The 22,573-nt window shown below is 38.1% G+C and overlaps 1 protein-coding gene across 1 annotated transcript in view; it reads left to right on the top strand.

The window, feature by feature from the left end:
- Window positions 1-22,573, top strand: part of MBP (myelin basic protein) — a 114,441-nt gene that overhangs the window by 81,364 nt on the left and 10,504 nt on the right. The window contains exon 4 of the mRNA XM_027643955.1: window positions 14,282-14,712. Coding sequence (XP_027499756.1) covers window positions 14,282-14,712 — 431 coding nt within the window. The remainder of the gene's footprint in view (window positions 1-14,281; window positions 14,713-22,573) is intronic.

The following is a 22,573-nucleotide window of genomic DNA, read 5'->3' as shown; positions in this document are numbered from 1 at the left end:
CCTAAGATGAGAACTGAACCAAGTTGCAAGAGCTTTGTAAACTGATTGCTAAAGGGATGCTAAATAACTTTCTGGGATACCACAGACTGTGAATATGAAAGACTTCATATTTTACCAAACAAAAACAATTAGTGGCTACAGAAATGCTCTTAAAGCTTTTACCTGGGAAATAAATGACCTTTTATTTTCAGAGATAAAATTAACACAGCTATTTTTCTGTCTATGGAGCACTTTTTACCTTCTGTAAGTTGTCTGCACAGCTACCTAGGAGACAGAAAAATGAAGACTTCCTGCTGGGAAAACCAAGGCAGAGTTGTTGGTTTATTTCAGAAACTGATGGTGGCTTGAGCATGGTGCTTCTGCACACATAGGCACGGATCTACTAATTGTTTGGCCTTCTGTCAGCAGACACAGGAGGAACTGCCAGCTGGAGCCTGACAGTCCCAGGTTAGTGCAGCACCAAGCCCACTCCAGGCATTAGTTAAGTTTGCTGGTTGGGATGAGCATGGTGCTGGGGGCTGCAACATGACTTCTGCTGGCCTGGGGTGCCAGTGGAGCAATCTCTGCTTGCAAAAAGCAGCCATGGTATCACCTGCCTTCCTGAGATTTCATCCTCAGTTAGGGCAACCAGGACTGTATGGCATGTGCATTTTCTGTATACAAGTGCTGCCCTATGATAGTCCTTCTGGTGTAACCTATTGAATTGCTCTCAGGCTCTTTGTAAATTATTCCAGAATTGTGGTTTTACTCATTCTCATGCTTGCTTGGTGGATTGAAAGAAACATACCCAAAGTACACTTGGAAAAACATGTTTGTAGCATTTCTTGCTTGTTAAAGTATTGTGTAGCTTCATTGCACTACCATTTTAGTCTTCAGAACTAATAGCTCTTTTTGCTGTGTTTTCTTCATCACATAAAAAGTGACTTTATACATACTCAAATAGCAAAATAAAGTTTCTGAGTTCTTTTTCTTTCTTTCTTTCTTTTTTTAATAGCAGTAACTCCCACGAACTGGTACAAGGCTTGGTACTGTGCAAGCAGTTTTTCACTCTTAGAATGCTGCTACTGAAAAGCAGATATTGTGTAAAGTACCATCGATCACTGCCGCGGTTTTATACAGTTTGTCACCATTGTTCTTCATATAGCATTGAGTCACATTTAGAACTATGGTACAGCTCACAAGTGTTCAGCATAGGGGGAAAAAAGTGTTGTGGTTTTTTTTTTTTTTTTTTTTAAATTGTGAAAAACCTCTTTATTATTTATAATCTGATATCAATGATTTTTTAGTGTATGGAAAATATGTCTGATGTGGCCTAGTATAGATGAGGACAGATTTATTAATATATTTAGAAGTGTATGACATGGTTTATTATGATGGAGAGTTGAATGGAGTTTCTAAAGATAGAGAATAGCTGAGGTTAGATACTAGAATATTAAAGCAGAAATCTAAAAGGCTATTCTGACAGATGCTAAGCCCAGAGGCAGAAATGGACTTCCGTTGTATGTCTAGATTTATGTCAGCAGCTTTGGGATCCCCAGTAATTTCCTGGATTTTTTTTCTGACTACGAGCATACTGTATGTCAGGTGAAATCCCACTGAAATACTAGATGACTTCAAATTGATGTGTGAGCAGAGCAAATTTTCTCTTAGTCTATCAAACACCATAGAAATACATCTTTTTGAAATGTGAATTTCATGCTGCACAGATCGTATCAGTAGCCCAGACTACTTTGGAAATCTTGGAATTTTGTCCCCTACTTCAGCCAATATAGAAATGTTTTGTTTTCCTTTCCTGCACTACCTGTATAGACAAACTTGTAAAATGACATGGGGAGAATCCTGTTTGTAATTGGGATGTGGAGGAGGCAGCAGTGCATGATCTTTTTGTTAGCACAGCCATTTAAATTTCACTGGGTAGGGTGGGAAGTTAAGTATTTCTTCTTTCAGTGCAGCAAAAACAAACTTCTCAAACTGGATCAATCTGTGGCACCAACCAAGCAACACTTAAGACTGGATTAAAAGAACTCTGGGTAGATGCTGACCCAGCAGTGCTCTGTTAGTGGAGGTGTAGAAGGTTGATGGGGTACTGCTGGAAAGACGTTTGTGAAATGTGCTGTGAAATGACTTTGAAAGCTCTTAGCTAATGAATACAAATGTCAGCAATCCAGAGCAGCAGAAGGATTTGAGAAAGGGCAGTAGGCCATGCAGTATTTATTTTCCAAGTGGGAACCCTTTGAAAATAGATGTTTTTTGTTAACTCCCAGTATCATAAGATGTATGTGGGTTTTAAGCATTTGACAGGGTAGGTTAGGAGAGGTAGCACTTTAAACTTGTGACTCTCCCAGTTGATTTAGAAGTGAATATTTGTTGTCAGCTTGTAGTAGCTTCTGACAGCTATGCCTGGTAGGCTTTATGATGAAAAGAGATTTCAGAAATGAATTGGTGTGCAGAGATAATTTGGAATCTTATCCAAGACAAAGTCTGTTAAAGCCTACAGCAGTATGTTGAGGGATCATGATGTCTGTGGAGGTGGAGCCTATGGGAGTCAAATAGGCAGCACAGCAGAGTGGTTTGGACAGCAGCTTTGGTCCAGGAACCTTGTGAAGAGAAGGTGGGAGGAAGGACTGGAAATTGCTGGGGGCCAGAGGGGGAGATGGTGCTTGACATGAGAGAACAGCAGGATGGTGTGACCGGTGCAAATATAGTCCTTTCTTTCAGAATTGGAAGTCTTACATTTAAGGCTGTGGATACTGTGGAATGAACAGTCTCGTGATTGCATGTAATGTTTCTTTATTCCCTGCTAAATGTAGGCCATTGCTTGCAGGATAAACAGACAAGGTGGTTTGTATCAAGCTCTAAATGTCTTGAGTTCACATTTCTCATTAACTTTTTCATAATCAAAAGAAATACTCATCTCTCTTTTTTTTTTTTTTGTGGTATCTTTTCACCAAACATCTTATTCTTAGCTCTCTGCCAATATTTCTGTGAAATAATCTCTCTGTTGTAAGACCCTGTGCCAGTTCAGTAACTGCACACTGCTCTGAACAGTTTATCATTGTTGTATGATCTAAAATTCTTAGGGTTTTAATTGTACATAGATTATAAAGGCCTTGAAGAAATTTTTGCTAATAGCTTAACAAAATACACACTGTTTATTGCATGTGTTACAATATTTTTATACCCTCAGCTTGTTCTGCCACAGCAATTCCATGGCTCTGCTCCTAGATCAGTGCTGACATTCTCCATTATGCAGCTTCCAGACAAAGCTGTTTTGACAAGCAAGACAGGCCATGGTGGCAAAAATCCCATTCCCTTCCTTCACAGTAGTGAACAGAATGCAACATCCTCTGGTGCTGTTCTCCTTATGGCAGGGCCTGCAGAAAGACTTTAAACCACGAGACTGGCCAAACTCAGCCTCGGGAGTCTGTGCTCCAGCAGCATCCTTGCCATAGATGTCCTCAGGTGTGATTTCTCTAGTGGCGTTGGATATGGCATGTGGAATTTTTCCTTTGAGTAACCTGGCTTCTAGGTTCATTTGCAGAGTCCAGAATTATCATCTCGACTGTCACTTTCTAAAATCCTGTGTTATTACATGAATACATTTTAAAATCTGTTTTGAGTAAGCCTTGCCAGGTAGACAAAAACTAAATGGAGTGCAGAACATCCCTGGGGTGGCATATTTGTGATGCATTTACTGGGTTTTTTAAATTAACAGCTGCTGATCTTTTAGGCAGAATTACTTTCTCACCGTTCATACCAAAGGCAGAGCTGGAGCTGCAGATGACTGCTACGCAGTATCCATATGAGACAGAGATCTTCTCTTGATATGAACATCTTGAACTGGAGTTGAAGCTCATAACCAGGTCCTCTGTGTCCGTGAAGGGCATAGAGGTGCTCATGTATTCCACCTCATGGATGCCGCTGGTGGTGTGGCTCTTGTCCCCACTGAGGTGTGAGCTTCTTCCACTGGTATAATGTCTTGGGTTGAACTGGAGGTGTGAGTCACAACATGGTCGTTGCATTGCCGCAGGACCCAGAGATGTTCACATCTTCTACCTCTTGAACACAGCTGGATATGTGGGTCACAACATGGGCCTCTGCATCCTCACGGGGCAGGCAGGGAGCTGCTCTTACCACTGGCATTGTGGACAGAGTGGGTGGGAGGTGTGGATCACCACCTGGGCTTTTGCCTCCCACAGGGCACAGAGGTGCTTACATTATCTTAGAATATCTCACCAGTTTCTGAGATGTGATAAGCTGTGTGAACAAATTCTGTTCAACTGGAAGAAAATGTCAAGCTGATACAGTGTCTAACTGTTGTGGACTTGTTTGGATTGTAGAGAGCTGCAGTTTAGGCAGCCTTGAACATCCTAACTCCACCTTCTTTTTTTTTTTTAATTTTTTTTTGAGTATTTCTTGAGTATTTTTTGTTGGCTTCTGTAGAGACAGATCTCCAATTTTGTTTTACATGTGCAACAATTCAACACAATGATAAATGGTCTACAGACTTATTTGTGCTTGGGTGTTTCTGATATTTTTAGAAATGTTAGCAAATACATACGTCATACTCAAAATGTGCAATTTATAGGACTGTAGTGTATCTTAGAATTTTCTGGGGAAAAAAATTCTCTAAAAACTACCAAAGTAATTCCCCTCTCTGTGAATTCTGTAACTGTGATTCCCTGAGATCACCTGGGCTTTTAAAAGCTTCAGTTCAGAGTACATTAACAGGGCAAAATAGAGAAATCCAGGGATGCAGTGTACACCTGAAGCATGTGCAAAAATGTCAAGCTTATTGATTACATCATCCTGCAGGTGATTCACAGCTGCCAAATACCCAGCTTGCATTGTACACTCATCTCTCTAGGACTACCACATTCCTCTAATTTGCTTTTTACCTCTGCCTGTTCTATACAAAGCTGTCTTGGAAAACAAATTTTGAAATTATGTTCTCAAAACAACAAATCAGTGCATTATTTGGGGAGAGCTAAAAGTATTCATATTCTCTTATTTTTTTAACATATGAAAAACTCCTATACAGTACTTCGAGCTCTACTGTGAAGTGTTTTTTAAGGCTTAGTTTAGTTCATTGGTCTCAGGAAAACTTAACATACATGAACACTGATTCTGTAGGACTAAAATATGCAGCTCATAAAAATCAGGGTTTATGCCTTGCTGCAAGTAGTTTCCCTGTGGTCACAAACCTTTCAAAGGTAGCATATTTGGTTAACTTATTTCAATTGTATTTTATTCTGCGGTTTTTACTTTCTAAATAATTTAATACCACTCGGACATTTAACTCCTGGTCAAGAAAAATACAGCACTGTTGTCAAGTCTTATTTTGGAGGTGCTACATGATGGGTTTTAACAGAAAATATTCTATAGCTGGTTTGTTTTTTATTTTGTTTGTTTGTTTGTTTGTTTGCTGCTTATTGTTCTGTGAGCAACTTCTTTGAACCAGCTGGTTCAGTCTCTGCCCTCACCTCACTCATTTCACCAACATCTCTTTTTCTGCTGATTTTAAGGCCCTGTTTCTCTATGGTGTTATGAAAGAAATTTAACTGTAATATTGGGTACTCAGTTGCAGCAATGGGAATAGGTTATTTTTCAGTAAAACATAACTGATGTTGAAAATACAAATGATAGTGGAAGTTCTGAGATCTTATGAAAGCACTAGTCATTTTGTTGTGCTATTACTTTGGGAGGGGGTGGGGTATGTACAGGTTTGCAACCTACTGATTATTCAGACTCCATGCAGTTGAAGCAGAAAAGCTGAATAATCAAACAATCTTTGTTTAGTGCTAGTCAGTTGCACAGTTTTTAAAGAACACAAATGCTGATAGGTCGAACAGGTAATTTAATTTTTCCTCTTAAGCACATGAAATTGTTTATTAGAAATGATGCTCCAGCTCACTTTGCTGTGGGAGGATCCTTTGTGAGATACTCAAGATTAAAACAAACCTGTATGTTCTAGTAACACAAAGGAACAATTTTTCTTTGAAACTGGTGGGTGGATAAAATTCTTTGTTTAAGTTTTTAAAAAAGTTTCTGCGGGCTGTATGGAGAATTGCCACATGTTTCTCATAGATTCCAAATTTCTGCCATAGCAAGTCCCACTGGTTTCAACCACAGGCTCTTTTGTTTTCTGTACTCTCCTTTGTAACCCTCAGCAAAGGGAGGCAATGCCAGTAGTTCTGGAAAACAAGAAAGAGAGGGTGTGAGCCAGGCCTACACTGCTGCATTCCTCTGCAATGGTAGGCCATGCCACTGTGGGCTTTGTTTCAGCTCTTAATTGTAAATCAGTGGCATGGATAACCAAGTGACCAACTCTATGAAAGCATGCAGAGTGCAGAAGGCAGTTTGTTCAGTCAAGTGGATTGGTTTTTATTACAATCTCAAGGTCAAAAATTGTTCTTTTGCAGGGGATGTTTTTAGCTTTTTTGAATGCTTCTTTTACTTGCAGGTTTTTTTACTTGTTCTCACAAGCATACAACACCTTCACACGCCCATGAGGCTAATAACATTCCAGAACCATTTCTCTTTCATAGAATCATTAAGGTTGGAAAAGACCTCAAAGATCATCAAGTCCTACCTTTGACCGGACACCATCATGTCAACTAAACCATAGCACTAAGTGCCATGTCCAGTCATTCCTGGAACACTTTCAGGACTAGTGACTCCACCACTTCCTTGCCTGGGCAGTGTGTTCCAGTGCTTAACCACCCTTTCAGTGGAGAAATTCTTCCTGAATGTCCAACCTGAACCTGCCTGGCACAGCTTGAGGCTAAAGATATGACAACAGCAATCCTCCCCAGCATCTGTACTACCTGTTGTAGGGATCCTTTTTCCAAAAACTGTTAGCTGTACTGCGGAGTGATGTTTAAGGGATGCATTTATCATGAAACTGGTACTCCTGTAAACAAGCAATGGTTCACAGTTGCATATTAAACACTTTGTCTGGGATGATGAAGTCTAACAGAATTTAGGGGAAAGAAAAAAAATCAGGCTGTTGATCAACCTAATTAACTTGCAAAATTAATACTACCTATTATTTATCACTTCATATTCCAGCAGTACTTTTATAGATGAAATAAAAGTGTATTGACTTCTGTGTTGTCATCAGCATCTATCTTTTAGGCATTGGGTCCCTTAAATGAAAGATGCAAACTTAGGAAAGCAGATGATAATTGCTGTTAAAGGACATAATTTACTGGTTGTGTTGCATATAATTTTACAATTTACCTCAGTACAAATATGACCTTTAAACAGTTGCTGCCATACTGAAAGAAGTGTATTTAACTAGATGGGACCTATGCAGACTTGTACTGCTTGTACAAACAATGCATACACTAGACCCAGTACTTAAAATCTAAAAGTCTGTTCTTGACCCTTACCAAGAGGTCGATGATTTGATTGTCCTTATGCAGATCAACAGTGCTGTATGTAGTAAAGGATGCTTCTGGCAGATAACTTCTCCTATATAGACAACCTTCAAGATAAACTAGTTCACAGCTGTATCTTTCTATCTCCACTTCCTGAGCTCTCAGAATTACCTTTCATGTAGCTGAGGGAAGTGCTGAAAATGGTACATCTCAGAATGATGACAAGACCTGCTCTGTGGTATGCTGAGGGAACTGAGAAGAAACTGTCAAGTCAGCTAGGGAGTTTTATTTATCCCAGTGTCAAAAGAACAGCACTACTGTTAGAAACACCTTTGGCAGCCAGCAAGTTTTTCATTGACTGGCCTTTTGGAAAGAAGGTTGCTAGTCATTTCAGGAGAGATTTTATTGTATCTCTTACCTAGCAAAATAGCCACTTGTGAATCGATGCCACAGCATGTCAAATGTTTGAGGGTTTGTTTTTTTACCCAGCAGATCTGGAGTACATTTTAGGTTAGTATCAGAAATAAAGTGAGAGGAATTTTTTCATACTATAGTAATTAGTGTCTGAAAGAATTTATATTCTCATATGCAATTTTCAGACTTTTTCCTGCAGCATAATTTCATGCTAAAAACTACAAACTCCTATTTTACCTGAGTGAATGCAGTATTTATTTTCCTAAAAATTTGAGCATAAATAATATAAATAAAGTGTCATTCCTTTCTCTTGCAACACCTGCAAAGACAGTTGATTCCATAGCAGGATGTGAACTGATATTTCCCTTCTCTCCCTCAAACCTTTTTGTGTTTTCATGTCAGCTCTTTTGTAAGGCCGAGCTCTGCTACCTCAGCAGCTTTTCTCCAGTGGGAGAGGACCAGGGAGGGCTTGAAGGGATGAGATCTTTCATGAGTCTGAAAGAAACTGTGCCAAGCCTTGGGTGTTAACAAAGGTCTAACAATTAATGGATTCTATTTGACCTGTTGGTTTTCAGCTCTCAGGAGGCATAATACTTTCTGCAGAGAACAGCTAAGAAACTGGTATTCCACGAGGCATCAGGGATTCAGAAAAAGCAGCATTTGTCAGACTCTTCTTGTAAAATTTTAAGTTGAAGTTTTGTTCACCTGGCCACAGCAAATGTCAGCTCTAAAAATATGTTGTGCCTTTACTAACAGCAGTGCAATCCTTTTCAGCAGGCTCAGCCAGTAAACCTTATTGACCCAAGATGTAGTATAGAACTAAACTTGGTCTTTTATTCAATTTAACTCAATACTAGCAAATACTGGACCATGTGTTTTTTTGCAGTTTTTACCATATTTTTAGTACTAAGGTTTATTGTAAGGGAAAGTGTGCCACAACAGACCCCTTATTCACTGCCTCATCAGATCAGTGTAGAAGTGTACTCAACTCATCAATGGAATGGAAACACCCTCACACCTTTTGTTCCAGTCTGGTAGGAGCCTTATATGCTCTATAATGTCTAATGGAAGGAGTCGATGAGGAAAGTCAAAGGAGCGTATGTTATACTTAACAGGTGGCTTCTAATTTTTGTGGAGGTTTGGGCTACAACTTGATTAACCTGTAGGAAAGGCTGAGTTTTTTGTGCAGAAAAATGTTCTTCTTTCAGTTATGCTGAAACTATAGAGAAAATTTTCCTTTGGGTGGAATTTTTTTACCTGAAAGTGATGAGCTTTGGCAAAGAGGGAGGGAGGAGAGCGAGCTGTAATGGAAGTGGTCTCTTGGCTAACTGCAATAGGAGTGTTAAACTCATGTGAATCTGTATTGTGAGATACACTGGTATTTTTTCTCTGGATTCATTCTGCTAGCAAATGAGGAAAATGTTTGTGTAAAGGCTAAATGCACCATCAGATCAGTTGTAGTTGCGTTCAGAGCCGTGACCGGCTGTTTGTTTCACAATGATGCTGCATGTCATCTATTCCAAACAGAAATATTTTTCCAAAATTGATTTCCAACTGTTTGACAAGCATCAGACAAACCCAGTAATTAGATCTGTGAATTGAAATGCCTGATGGCATATTGCCTTCTAACCATATTAGTGAAGTTAGGCTGAGAGCCATTTTTTGTCTGCATCGTCTTAGCATAATGAGGATGAATCAAGCTTTGCAGTTCGGATTTAACAATGCAGACATAATTCTTTCCTCTCTCTCTCTGCAAATTCTTCTGTAGTGAAGCCTATTGGCTGTAGGCATTCCATTCTACTGTGGACAGCACTGCAGTAAAAGTCCAAACCAGGAGCTGAAGTGTACCTCTCAGTGGTGCCCAAGGGAGAGAGTGGAATCGCCTCAAGAATTTTGGTTGGATTAAAAAGCCACTAAACAAATGACCTGGAGATCTGTAGTCTCGTTTGAACCTTTCTCTGCACCAGTTTACTGTTTTGCACCCATTCTGTCATCCCCTTTCATCCTTTAGTTTGATCAGTGGGTGTTCCCACAGCATGCTAAACCATACAGTGCTCCTCAGAGCAGCCATGACTGGCTTTGTTGTTTCTGATGGATGACTACCACTGGCCTGTAGGATGAATGGCTTTGCTACTGTTGCCTTTGACACTTGATACCACTGACCACCAAATAGTTTGGATCCTTTTTCCAAAGACATTAAATTGGTCAGCTTTTTATTTGATCTTGGCTCTTGTAATAGGTCAGAGTCTGTAATTACTGCTGCATGTTCAGGCTCCTCATTTACACACTCCACTGTTCCATCTACTGAAGAACATTAGAGTTTGATAGTGCTGGGAGTGATAGTGCAGAAGAAATGGAGGTGTTTGGCTTCATGACAGTATCCAAAGACAGAGTTGAATCAGGACTCTCAGCGCTGCCTAATGCTGTACTTCCTGCAAACAATTCCTTAAGGTCATTTTTCTAGAGAACTTAACTCCATAAAAAGGAAAGGGAGAACACTGGAAAACAGTTATCTCAACACAGAGTTGGAACCCAGACATCCTCAGCTGCAGCATATCTGTAGTGATGATGAATGTCCTTTTTCTGGCCTTTCATTCTTTCAAATGCCTGATTGTACCACAAACGTTACTAGACACCACATCTTCCAAAATAGTGGTTTCAGCCTCTTAAATAATGCAAGGTAAACTTACTAATACATATGCCTTAGTGTTACAGCTTACTAAAGATCTTGAAATCTTAGCTATTACAAAGTTGGTAAATTTTTAGATGTAACCCTTTGTTGTTCAAGTGACTAAAAACAGGTGATTCAGCACAAAATTTCAGATGTTTTACTTCATATTTTATTGTCATCATTTCAGTAAACATACTGAAATAGAGTTGACTCAGAATTGAGAACTATTTTGCATTATATTTAACTATCCAGTTGTCATCTTATAGAAGAGAGAAGACTGAAAAAGAAGAAAGGACAAATATGCATTATATTTCATGTGTGGAAAAACAGTGCTTTATAAACACATATGACTTAAGCTAAAAGGTAAGGTTGATTCAAAACGTCCCTTTAGTTCAGTGAGATAATTTTGATTTTCATACCCTGAGAAAAGAAGGCCAAGAAAAGGAAATTAGTAATCAATCACAGCAGTCTGTAGTTATGATAAAAGTATATTAAATACTTGGTGTTACAAAGTTGATTAAGGTACTTTCTGGCATTTGTAATGAGCAGATAATACTTAATTCTTAAGATTTCTTACAGATATTTAAGCTCCTGTCATTTATTATCACAATCAATATTTGCAATATTCTGTCACTGTTGATCTAAGCTTCTCTTGAGAAGTCAAAGTAGGGGAATGTACTTCAGCTTCTATCAGCTTTATTTTCCTCATTTATTTTACGCCATTTGTAGAGGGAGCAGCAATAGGAATGTGAGAGGAATTACAAGTATCTGCAAGAAAGCAAGACTGGAAAGGAGTGGGAGGAGATGAAAAACTTGTAATCTATTTTAAAACTCTTAGCTTAACAACCTCTTTCCAGGTTGTCCTCTGTATGGAAGAAGACTACAGTTAGGTGTACACAAGGAGAGACTATCATAGAGCAGCTCTACCAAGTGACCTGTGAGAAGAATATTTGTATCCAAGATGTCTCTGTTAGAAATTGTACTTCGCACACAACAGGTTTCCATTGTCTTGAGAGTAGTTGTTGTTTGAACCATGTGAAGCTGAGAGGTCCCAGCTAATTAGAAGCTTACATAAAAGAGTTATTTTGGTTCTCAAGAAATGGAATAAACTATTAATGTCCAATTGAGCATCAAGGCACAGTAGTTTTGAAAATACTTATATGGGGCCTAACTCCTATTAAAGACAATGGAGGATTGGATTTAATATTGTTTCAGCTTTCCATGACTATATTCAATTAAATGTAAATAGAAAACACTTTGATAGCCTTCTGGTTAATGCCTATGGCAATGCATTCTGCTATATCCTATTTTACAAGGATTAACAAAAAAAAAGCCTCTTCCTCCCTGGGCAACTTCCTCTGTTCAAGTGATACGGTACAGGAAGGGTACTCTATTTTAACAAAGAACATCTTGCAGGGAGAGACAACAAAAAATGTTATCAGTATCATATACACAGCATTTATAATGGGTTGTAATAGAAGACTAAATATTTGGTTTTAAATGAACAAATAAGCATATGTTTACATGATTCATTAATTCTGGATATCCTTAAGACATTATTAAAGTGATCTGTCTCTCCAAATTCACTGGAAGACTTTGATTAGTTAGAAAAATACTAACCATATCTCTTACGTATTTCTATATATCAGAGAAGACTTAAGCACGCAGAAAATCTAGAGGAAAACTTAAATGTGTGCTTTCATTACTGAAATAAAGCATACAGAAAGATTTATACCTTATAGCTCACTGAGTATGCATTGGGAGAAGCTACTTTTGTGGCACAATTACCCTTCTTTGTTGCTTACCAATACCCGTATTCAGTGACACAAAGAACAACTGTTGTAAAAAATATTAGTATGCAGATGCTCTGCTGTTTTGTTAATGCATTTAGTTATATACAATAACTCTTTTGTTTGCTTTTCTTTTTCTGTCCTTGAATGGATTTGTATTATGGTATAGAATCTAAGCTTAGAGTTGCTGTTTAAAATGTTTTGCAGTTTTAGAATGTTCCACATATCCAAGCTAGTTACTTTTCTTTTGTTATATTAAGAAAATAATTTGGGTATATCAACAGTTTCTAATAAGTTTGAGAGTATCTTTTCAGGGAAACCCAAGTCCCAAAGTTGCCAGCAAATATTTCCCCACTAATGAGGTCTTCAGTGACAGTTAGTGTTGGATAAATAATTGTATTCCTGAGAGATACTTCCAGATATTTTAACCAAAGAAATTTTTCTTGAAGTCCCTTAACATTTTCTAGGTAGTTTTCACAGAAATAAAAAAAATATTGCACGGCAAAACTGCACTTTATGTTTTTATATGAAAAACTAGCAGGCTGGTTACAACCAATTGTAACCTACATACAGGTGTTTATTTGCAAAAGCCGTCATTACTGTCTTGTGTGAGTATCCATAATATTATTTGAGAGTTATTCTCAGCCTTAGAAAAGTTTTCTTTGGTGTCCTATGGGTGGGCAAAACCATATGAAATAACTGTCAATAACTGAAATTGCTCTGGTGAATCAGCAAAGTACTTGAGCCCAGAGTACTTCAAAAACATAACAGTATTTACCAGATCCTTTCCCTCCCATGGTAACAGGACCAAATCAAATGAGGATGTAACATGATAATAAGCAGACCCTAAAGGTAACACATGACTAACAGTAGCTTATTTCTGAAATTCTGAGCCTCCTTAACTGCAAAAGGTGTTTCAGACACAGTGTGTGAGAGGTATCTGTGCTTGAAGGTTGCTTCTCAAGCAATGACCTACTAATACTCTTTTGGTGTTCCGTAGAGATAAGACATAGTCATCAGTGGATGCAGTTCCACTTAGAACAGTAGGGATCATAGTATAGACTAGAAAAAACCTCAATAAATCTTTTTATCACTGATAGAAAGAGCTACTACAAGTGAAGGGCTAACTGTGCTGCAGCTGATGCTTTTCAGATATTTTACTGCATGCATCAGAACTCAGCTGTGGAGAAGGCAGCGGGCATTTCACTTTCACCACAGGGGTCTTTCTTGGCACCTTTCTTGGCTGAAAGCTTGTCAGTTTCTGATAATTGTTTTTTGTCACTTCTCACAAGCACTAAATGCAAATTGTACAGTTTTGCTCTAGGCCTTCAGCACTAGGACATTGTACCCCGAGTGCCAGAATAATCATACATGGAGAAAAACTGTGATGGGAGGCCAAGCAGAAATTGCAGTTTAGTGTTGTCTGCCTTTTCTGAAGTGAGGACAATTGAAGAGTAGAAAAAGAGCCCCCTCCCCTCATTATGCTTGTTTGATTCATATTGAAGTTACAGTGAGGGATTCCAAATGGGCCCAAAAGCTCTGCCATCATGGAGAGGGAATGTGCACTTGCGAATGCACAGATCTGCAGTGTCACTTTAATTATTTATTTTTTCATTCTCTTTTGGAAAAAAAGGGCACAGTTTAGTGTTGCAATCCTCATGGGAAAGTATGTGAATTCTGATTGTTCACTGAAAGCCTCTCATCAGCAAGAAAGTTAGTTTCGGTTGTGCTTCAAGTAATCTATTGATCTATTTATAAATATGTTAAATTAAAAAAAAAAACAAAAACACACCAAAAAACCCCACCTAGAACTACTGCAAATCTGTGTGAGAACATCATCCCGGTTTCAGTTCCAAGATAGCTTAATGTTCTTAAAGGCTGGTAGAGAACATAGTTTCATTACAACTGCACATATTACGGGTTTTGTATGAAATGAGCATCTCAAGGCAAGGGAAAGAAAGCAGCATTGTTCCAGGGCTGTTTTTCACAGGCCTGTATTCATATCTCATCCTTGTTGTTTGCAGGAGAGGCAGATGTGAACCAGAACAATGGGACCTCCACGAAGAACCCAGCGGTGACAGACTCCAAAGGCACAGCAGACCCAAAGAATGCCTGGCCTGAGGCCAACCCAGCTGACACGACTGGTCGCCCCCACTTGATCCGCCTCTTTTCCCGAGATGCCCCAGGAAGAGAAGACAACACCTTCAAAGATCGGCCCTCAGAGTCAGACGAGCTACAGACCATCCAAGAAGACAGTGCAGCAGCTTCAGAGAATTCGGATTTGATGGCTTCACAAAAACGCTCCTCTTTCCGGCACGGATCAAAAATGGCATCTGCAAGCACTATAGACCATGCTAGACATGGATCTCCAAGGCACAGAGACTCGGGTCTACTTGACTCGCTGGGCAGATTCTTTGGAGGTGAAAGACACGTTCCCCGGCGGGGCTCGGGCAAGGTGAGCTCTGAGGAATAGAGAACTGCAAGGCTACAGGAAAATACAGTACAATTAAATAGGAAGGGTGGGTCTAAAAGAAAGGTCTAACTGCTTTAATGCAAGAGTTGACTTAGCCAGCAAGGTGGTACTTGTAATGTAATGCTTGGCTTTAAACTGAAAACAACAACAAAAAAAGCTGGGATCTGGGAAACAAGAGGAGCTATTCTGGATAGTAACAAGGAGTATTAGAATTCCAGGTGGCTATAGAAACATTATTGAGAGGAATTTTTATGAGTATTTAATGTGCATTGTATGTTTCTGTATGCTCTGCTTTTGTACGTTATTATTAAATATTTGCAAAAGGGAGCTGGATGAGAGCACTAAATGCAAGACACTTGGCACTAACTGAGAGACAAACTTGGAAATAGAGGTTAGAAAAAAAATTGTGGCCAAATTCTCAGCCTGCTTGTGAAAAAGCATGTTTTAAGCTCAGTTGACAGCACTGACGAGGAGATGGCTTGACAGATATTATCCTGAATCCCAGATATACGAAATTGTCCAGCTGCTTTATTCTGGTAAGAAGTTGGGATATACTCCAAGCATTTCATATTAGAAGTTTTATAACAAGGCATTTCTTCAAGGTATTGATGAAAGGCTATTAATTGAATTCTTTCCTTTTCCAGTATTAACCTGCCTCCTCTGATAAATTATGCAGCTGGCATATTAGTTCACTGTTACTCAAGTGGCAAAGTTTAAGATATTTTTGCTGTACGCTTTGCCACATAAATGATAAGTGGAATCTTGTGTTTGTGTGTCCACACACTACATAAGTATTTTAATGGAACTGCTGTAGGGCTGTAAAACTTTCTTTTAGCTGAATTTATTGTAGTTGCTTAAGTTGTGTGTTGCAAAAAGCAATGCTTATAATTGCTGACTGGGCCCATGAATAACCTTTGACAACCTTTGAGGTCTATGCAGTATTTCTAACCTGTGATATGTGCTGTCTTATAATTTTACACTGGGACAGAGTACATACTACTCTGTGGTGTAAAATTGATCTGTGGTGGTACAACAGCTGCAGGCTGTCAGTGTACTTCACAGCTCCACACCTGGAAGCTCCACAATGTATAATAGCTCTTCCCTGAAGAGCTGATGTAATGTAGAGACCACTGGATGAAAAATACTCTAGAAACTTAAAACCAGAAGCTTCTCACACTTGGTAGCCAGTACTAAGCAAGCTGTGTGTTTTGTTCTTTTCATTGTTCACATTTACAAACTGGGGCCTGTAATGCTGCTGACAGTTTTAGCAACCAGGCAGTTGTTTCTGTAGGTATGTAATGTTCATACATGCAACAAGCAGTTTCTGCAAATATCAGAGGCTGTTCCCAACACTGTTATTTTCTGGAACCTGGTTGGCTAGCTCAACTCTTGCTGTTTTATTCATGTACTGTGTTACTCAGTGAAAAATAGTATATGAAATGTTCTTTGTACACAAAGGAAACAATACCAAAAAGTTAGATTCTGCATATGGAATACACAGAGGTATGTATGTTCCTGCTTGGCAATAAATCAAACCAGCCAACTCACTTTTTAGAAGTAATGGCTAAAAAATGACTGCAAGTTGTACAAATTATGTATTTTATCCTTTGGCATGAACAAGATTGTTATGATTCTCTACAGATCTCTACATAATTATGTATGAGGGCAGGAGATCATCTCTTTTATCTCTGTTGCTGTTCAGTAAACTGCTATTTTGAAGCACTTAAATGTCTGCAAAACAGTACAGAATTATGGACAATTCTAACATTGTTTTTTTTACCTACCGGAAGTAGTTTTTATTTTTCTTAAGAGCAACTACACGTAGTGTTACAGAGTCCTGACTTGCAGATCTGAGCTGGAAGCCCAGAGAAATTTTATTATCTTGGCAAAAGTCAATCACATTAGGACTTCAGTGCCAAAGCATCTCTAGCACTGTTCCACACAATGATAATATTGATGCATGTCCTAGGAAACATTCCTAGGAAGTTCTCTCATGGGAGGGCAGTGTACAAAGTATTGAGCAAGTGGCACGGACAGTTGTTTCAACTATTATTTATTTAGCCTTTAAAACAATGCCTTTTGGTTTCTTGTATCAAGGAAGCCTTGTGGTGTCATTTATTTATACATGTGTACACAGGGGAAATCCAGATGGCTAATAGTCTTACTTGTGCTTAAACCCTAAATAGTTGTTGTCATTTGCTGAATTTTGTTGAGTATGACTACTGATAGATGGTGTTCATGGATGACTTAAAATAGAATGAAGTCCCTTGGCAGTTTCCAGACTCCATTAAGTAAACAGGTCTTTGGTAAATAAGATCAAGAAAAGCACCTTAAAGGATAACTTTCAAAGGCTTGAAATGCAAAAGTTCCTAGAGCTGCACTGTTTATTTGCTTGCACTTGTTTTTGATTTATTTTGAAGCATTTCAAAGCAATTCTGCAGCTGCCTTTCTTGTAATCTTCATTTTTCAGCCAGTCCATGCCCCAGTGGGAGTGTATATCTCCACTACCCACACCAGCAAGCACTGGAATGCAAAGACAACACTTGCTCTTTGTACAGATTTAGGGCTGACATTCAAGCAAAACACATAAATTCTTTGTGGAGGCATTTTCTTCTTGCAACCATAGCTAAGAAACATGTTAATGAATAATATTCACTATTGTGTACAGAAAGGTGGGGTAGGAACAATGCTGTGACTGTTTCATGGCCTCTTCTACTCCTATGGAACAGGTTCTCCCTTACCCTGCAATTCTGAAGTTAAATTAGGAGTGCATGGGAGTCCCATGGGAGTTGTTAAAAATAGAAATACTGGAATGTACAGAAATACCCCTTCTCTAAGGGACAGTAAGTACAGTGGCCCTTGTTCCCCCAATCCCATCCCCATCAATGTTTTTGGATAGCTGAAAGTCAATCGAAATCAGCTTGAATTTTGTACTTTTAAGAAAAAAATTTAAGACAGAATATTCCAAACAAAACTGCTGTTGTGCACAGCTCAAATTTAATTGTACTAAAGAACAATTTAAAATGGTGACAGAAAGAAACTGTGGTGCAGACATTTTAAAACGCATGCGAGAGAGAAAAGCATAAAGATAAATTATTTCCTTCCTATTCTTTATAGAATATTTATCTAAACATTTGTAAAGCATCTAAGCAAGTTTGTTAAAATGATCAAATGTTTACTGTGCCTCCTAGATTCTAGCCTGTATTCAGCTTCAGTATGTACTGATTGCTATTTTGTTTCTTTGACGCAGTTTTTTATGCTTTTGTAATTATTTTGTTTATGATTTTTTTTTTCCTACTAAAGTTTGGATTGTGAAACAAGAACTTTTCTGTCCTGGTTTAACATTATGCATTAACGTACTAAACTTTAAACTACGTTTGTGACACAGATGCAACAAACCAAAGTATTGTGTGTGACAGTAAACAACAGGCTAAGGCCACACTTAGTGAAAGATTAAAACAATTTTTCTTATACATTTTGCTTCAGTTTTGTATGCAATCTTGTAAAGTTCTTCTCTTGCCTGTATGAAGCCTTGCTCCTATATTTCTTTTCCAATATCTATGTGTCTGGGTGCAAGGAATATGGAAGGAGATGGGGCTTCCCCATCCTATAGACAGATAAAAGGTATGAGGAGCACTGGGCTGAAGTTCTTCTCATCTTGAGCAGAATCAGGGTTTGGGATCAGAATTTCTGAAACAACAGTTCCAAACCCACTCCTAAGTTAAGCAGTTGCTGGAACAAGGATCTACAAAAATGGTTGCAATAAACATGCACAGGCAAAAAGTTTAGGAACCACAGTTTTAAATAATGTCAGGGAGAGATAAATTAATCAGAATAATTTAATAATTTTTCTTTTCTTGCACTTGAACTCTATACACATTTGCTGTGGAAGCTTTAATGTATACTACAGCACCGTGAAGAATTTGAAAAGGAGTTAAATCACATCGTATACTAGTCAGACTAGCATTGATTTAAGTTAATACTTACTGTGATTTTTATTTCCAAGTCTGGGTTTTCAGGGAGTGGTACTGCTCGTGATACTCTGTTTTGTAAAACCTGCTGTGCAAGCAGTGTGCTTGTAAAAAATATTTTTATATAGTTTTTGGTGGTTGTAACAATAATTTTGTTTTAATCTTTTGCTTTATATGTGCTTTATGTATTCATTAAACTGTTTATATCACAACAACCGGTGTACTAATGATTTAATTTGTTTTAAATGCTTTAATCTATTAACAGAAGTTGCAACAAACTACTACTTGTACATGATGGGTTTTCAGATCATTAAAAGAGGCTGTTTGCTCTTCTCCAAAATTCAGCTGAGACAGTTCATTGGACAGAAATAAAAAGAGGTTGCCTTCTGGAAGGAAAGGACTAGGTTTTTGAATATCTGAAGCTCCTAAATCTGATGTTCTCGCTTTATGATAATGGAAAGTGAATCTGGCCTCTTGTTTGTAGCAGGTACTAATGAATGATGAATAGCTAAACATGAATTAATGTATCAGAACTGCCAGTTTGAATCTCATTTAGCTTGTGCAGTGGTAGAACCTCTGAGCGCTTTAGATCTGTCTGGTTTAAAAAACTGTCACCCATACAAAACCAGAAAGTATTAACAGGTGAGTACACTTAGGAGCCAACATTACATAGGATTGATTTTGACATGTTCATTTAACACACGTATGGCCATATACATGTTATTCATGCCTAATAGTTAACACATTATTTAATGTACTGGAACTTGCATTTTCAAGGAAATTACTGCTTAAAGCGATTATTACAAACTAAATGAATTTGGGAGTTGGACCAAGTAAATGCTCTGTAAGTGATGCTTAGAAATGCAAGCACTAACTTTTGGTGAAGTATTAGTGATGCTTTGTTCTCAATCTGGCAGCAGCTGCATGGCAAAGTTTGTTCAGAAATGGGACAAAGTAGTTGGAGCTTGCTGATTTGCATTACAAGTTAAAGAGAAAATCATGACTGGTCAGACAGGAAAAGCCAATCGGCTTCACTGCTTTTACTGTCTTTTATATGGTCTCTTTTTTACTCTTAAATTCAGAAATGTGTTAGCAACATGTTCAGGCTAAAATACACATTAATAAACTGAAGCATTTGAAAGGTCTCTGTTTCTAATCAGTTTGCATCAAAAGGTTTCCCCCTTTCATTGAACTTCTAACAAACAGGATATTTCAGTACAGTTTTTGCCTAACTTTTTCTAGAGTCTTCTATCCACAGGTATGATATAATAATAATAGTAGTAGTAATAACAACAAGTTTAAGTGGGAGCTGAAGAAGAGTGCAAAGGATTCTTTTGAGCACTTGGTGAAGTTCCAGGCTGGTTGGTGCACTTTCCCTGGGCCTCAGCCTAATGGCATGGCTGCTGGAGGGCCAGCTTTTGGGTCTTTTGGTAGTAACTGGCCTTGGCTGTTCTCAACAATTCCTCTCATTTTCACCTGCAGGGCCCCACACCCCAGCTGAGAGTAAGATCTGGATTTAATTTTACTACTATATATGGAGGTGGGGGTGTGTTTGTTTAAACAAGTGGGAGGGGCAGGGAGAAGGTCAAATAAATCTAGTGAAAATGTAACGAGGTATTTCTCTACCTAACATTGAGTTTTTCTCCATCTGTTTATTTCTCTGCAGATGAACCAATTTGATAAAAAAGAAACAGTTTTAGACTAAAATATGTTATACTGGGTTTTTTTCCCATCACATATATTATTTCCTTGTAAACGAAGTACTGCATTATCCTTAGCAATTGACATCTTATGATGCTAAAATTAATGTTTTTGTTCTTCAGTTGTTTTGAGATTGTACCATGGTAAACACTGCCCAACAGAAAACTGAGACAAAAGCATTTTTTTCCCACTGACTTTGTTTTGTACCTCTGTCATCACATACCATTAGTGACAATTCTGGCTTTCATCTTGTGTAGTCATGCAAAATATTTTATCTTGTTCCTGAAATGGTCTCCTGTTAGACATGTTCTGTTACTCATTTCTCTCAAAAGTTACTTGGTTTCATTTTGAGCTGCACAAAACATGGTCCACTGCCATTTTCAGCTGATTTTACTGAATCTCTTACAAAGCAATTTTAAAAACATTTGTAAAACACAGAATTACTTCTGCAGACCCAGGATGAGCCTTAGCTCTCTTTAACTTTTTGCTTATGATGCATCTACCTTTTCATTTCTGATGATACATCATTCAATTAATGTGCCTTGGAAGCTGTACAAGCCTTAGGTTTGGGGTGATCTGTCTTCCTTATTTTATACTAACTCTATTGTTGGAATTTTTACCTCAGAGTGACAGTATTTGTTAAAAGAAATAAGCTAATAACCATGCCACGTCTCATTTTTTGTAACAGTAAACTCTCCTTACTGTTATGCTCTCTCCAAGTTATGCTGATACAGGCAATAGTACTTCTAACAACCCGTACAAGAGTTTAGCTTGTCATTTGCTTACCTGTTGAAGGCAGAAAAGAAATAAAATTGGGCCAGTCCCTTTGAAGTTGAGAATTGATAAAATACTTTGTGGGTGGGTGAGTGCATGCAGTCTGAGAGATGAAATGTTTATTTCCAGAAATCAAGTCTTTTTCTCCTCTTTATTTCTGGTCAGCAGCTATAAAGCTATAGTGTGTGCCTGGTATTTATATTTTTATTTTCCTAAAAATTCCTATCTTGTTCATTCTAAGAGTTTCATGACTATATGAAAATACTAGGGAACGGGACTTTTTGAAATATTTAAAAATTTCTGCTTTCTTACCAATAGCCATATCCACAATGTTACATTCTTTCACTGTAGCAGCACCAACAAACAGATGCATCTCCACCAAATATATATATAGGTGATCAGCAGAAATTTATCATGGTGAATACTGCTCTAGGATGCTTCTGTATCTTGACCATGTACAGTTAAGTCCTTAACGCTGTGAAATCTGCTGGTAGCAGAAGCTGCTCTGAGAATACTAGCCAAAATCTCTTTTTTGCTGGAGTGATCATTCTCAAAAAAACCCACCAAACAAAACCAAAAACCCAGCCAAAAAAAACCCCACACAAGCCATGGATCATTTCAACAAGGTTTAATCTACGCCATCAATACCAACTTGATAAACAACACAGAGGACAATACTGAATATGCTCCACAGACTCTGTCCAAGCAGATAAAGAACCTCTGTCGTGAAAAATATTTGAATGAAATTATTCATGCTGGGCAGAAAAATGCTTAAGAAAAGAAAAGGCAAATTAAAGCATTGGGTTGTGCCTCTGAAACCTTTTATCAAGTGTCACAACAATGGAATAAATAGGTCATGGGGAAAAACCCAGAAGGTATGATGGCACCGGTCTCTCACTCTGGTTCCATCATAAACCAGAATTTCTCTCCTGAACAACTGTCTTGATTCTTCTTTTTTTCTCCAGTAATTCTTTCACCTGCTAATTTGTGAACAAGGCACTAAGAATAAGAGTGTTATAGGGAAATGTGGTTCTGAATTATCAACTGTCGCCTCTCCTGATTGTGTTCTCCATTGTTTCCTCCTTCATGCCATCTTTCTTATCTTCCTTGCATTTCTTACTTTTCAGTCATCTCTACTCTTTACTGACATGTTTGTTATTCCTATCACTCTGGTAAGAGTTCTACCTCTTTTTTTTTATCACCTATTTCTAGACAAAGATTGTATTAACAATCCCAGCACAACTCTGGAAGGCAGAATCTTTTGTACTCTACATCTCTCTTGCTGCAAATTGTCCTCTGTAAGGACAGTTTGAGCAAGTAATTTCATTTCTGTCTTAATTTCCACATTAGTAAAAATTATCAGTACCATTACAAGGATGTGTGGCCCATTTTTTTTA

The sequence above is a fragment of the Corapipo altera genome, unplaced genomic scaffold (assembly GCF_003945725.1).
Source record: "Corapipo altera isolate COAL_440 unplaced genomic scaffold, ASM394572v1 24b, whole genome shotgun sequence".
NCBI lineage: Eukaryota > Metazoa > Chordata > Aves > Passeriformes > Pipridae > Corapipo > Corapipo altera.
This window is presented reverse-complemented; position numbering and strand designations above follow the sequence as displayed.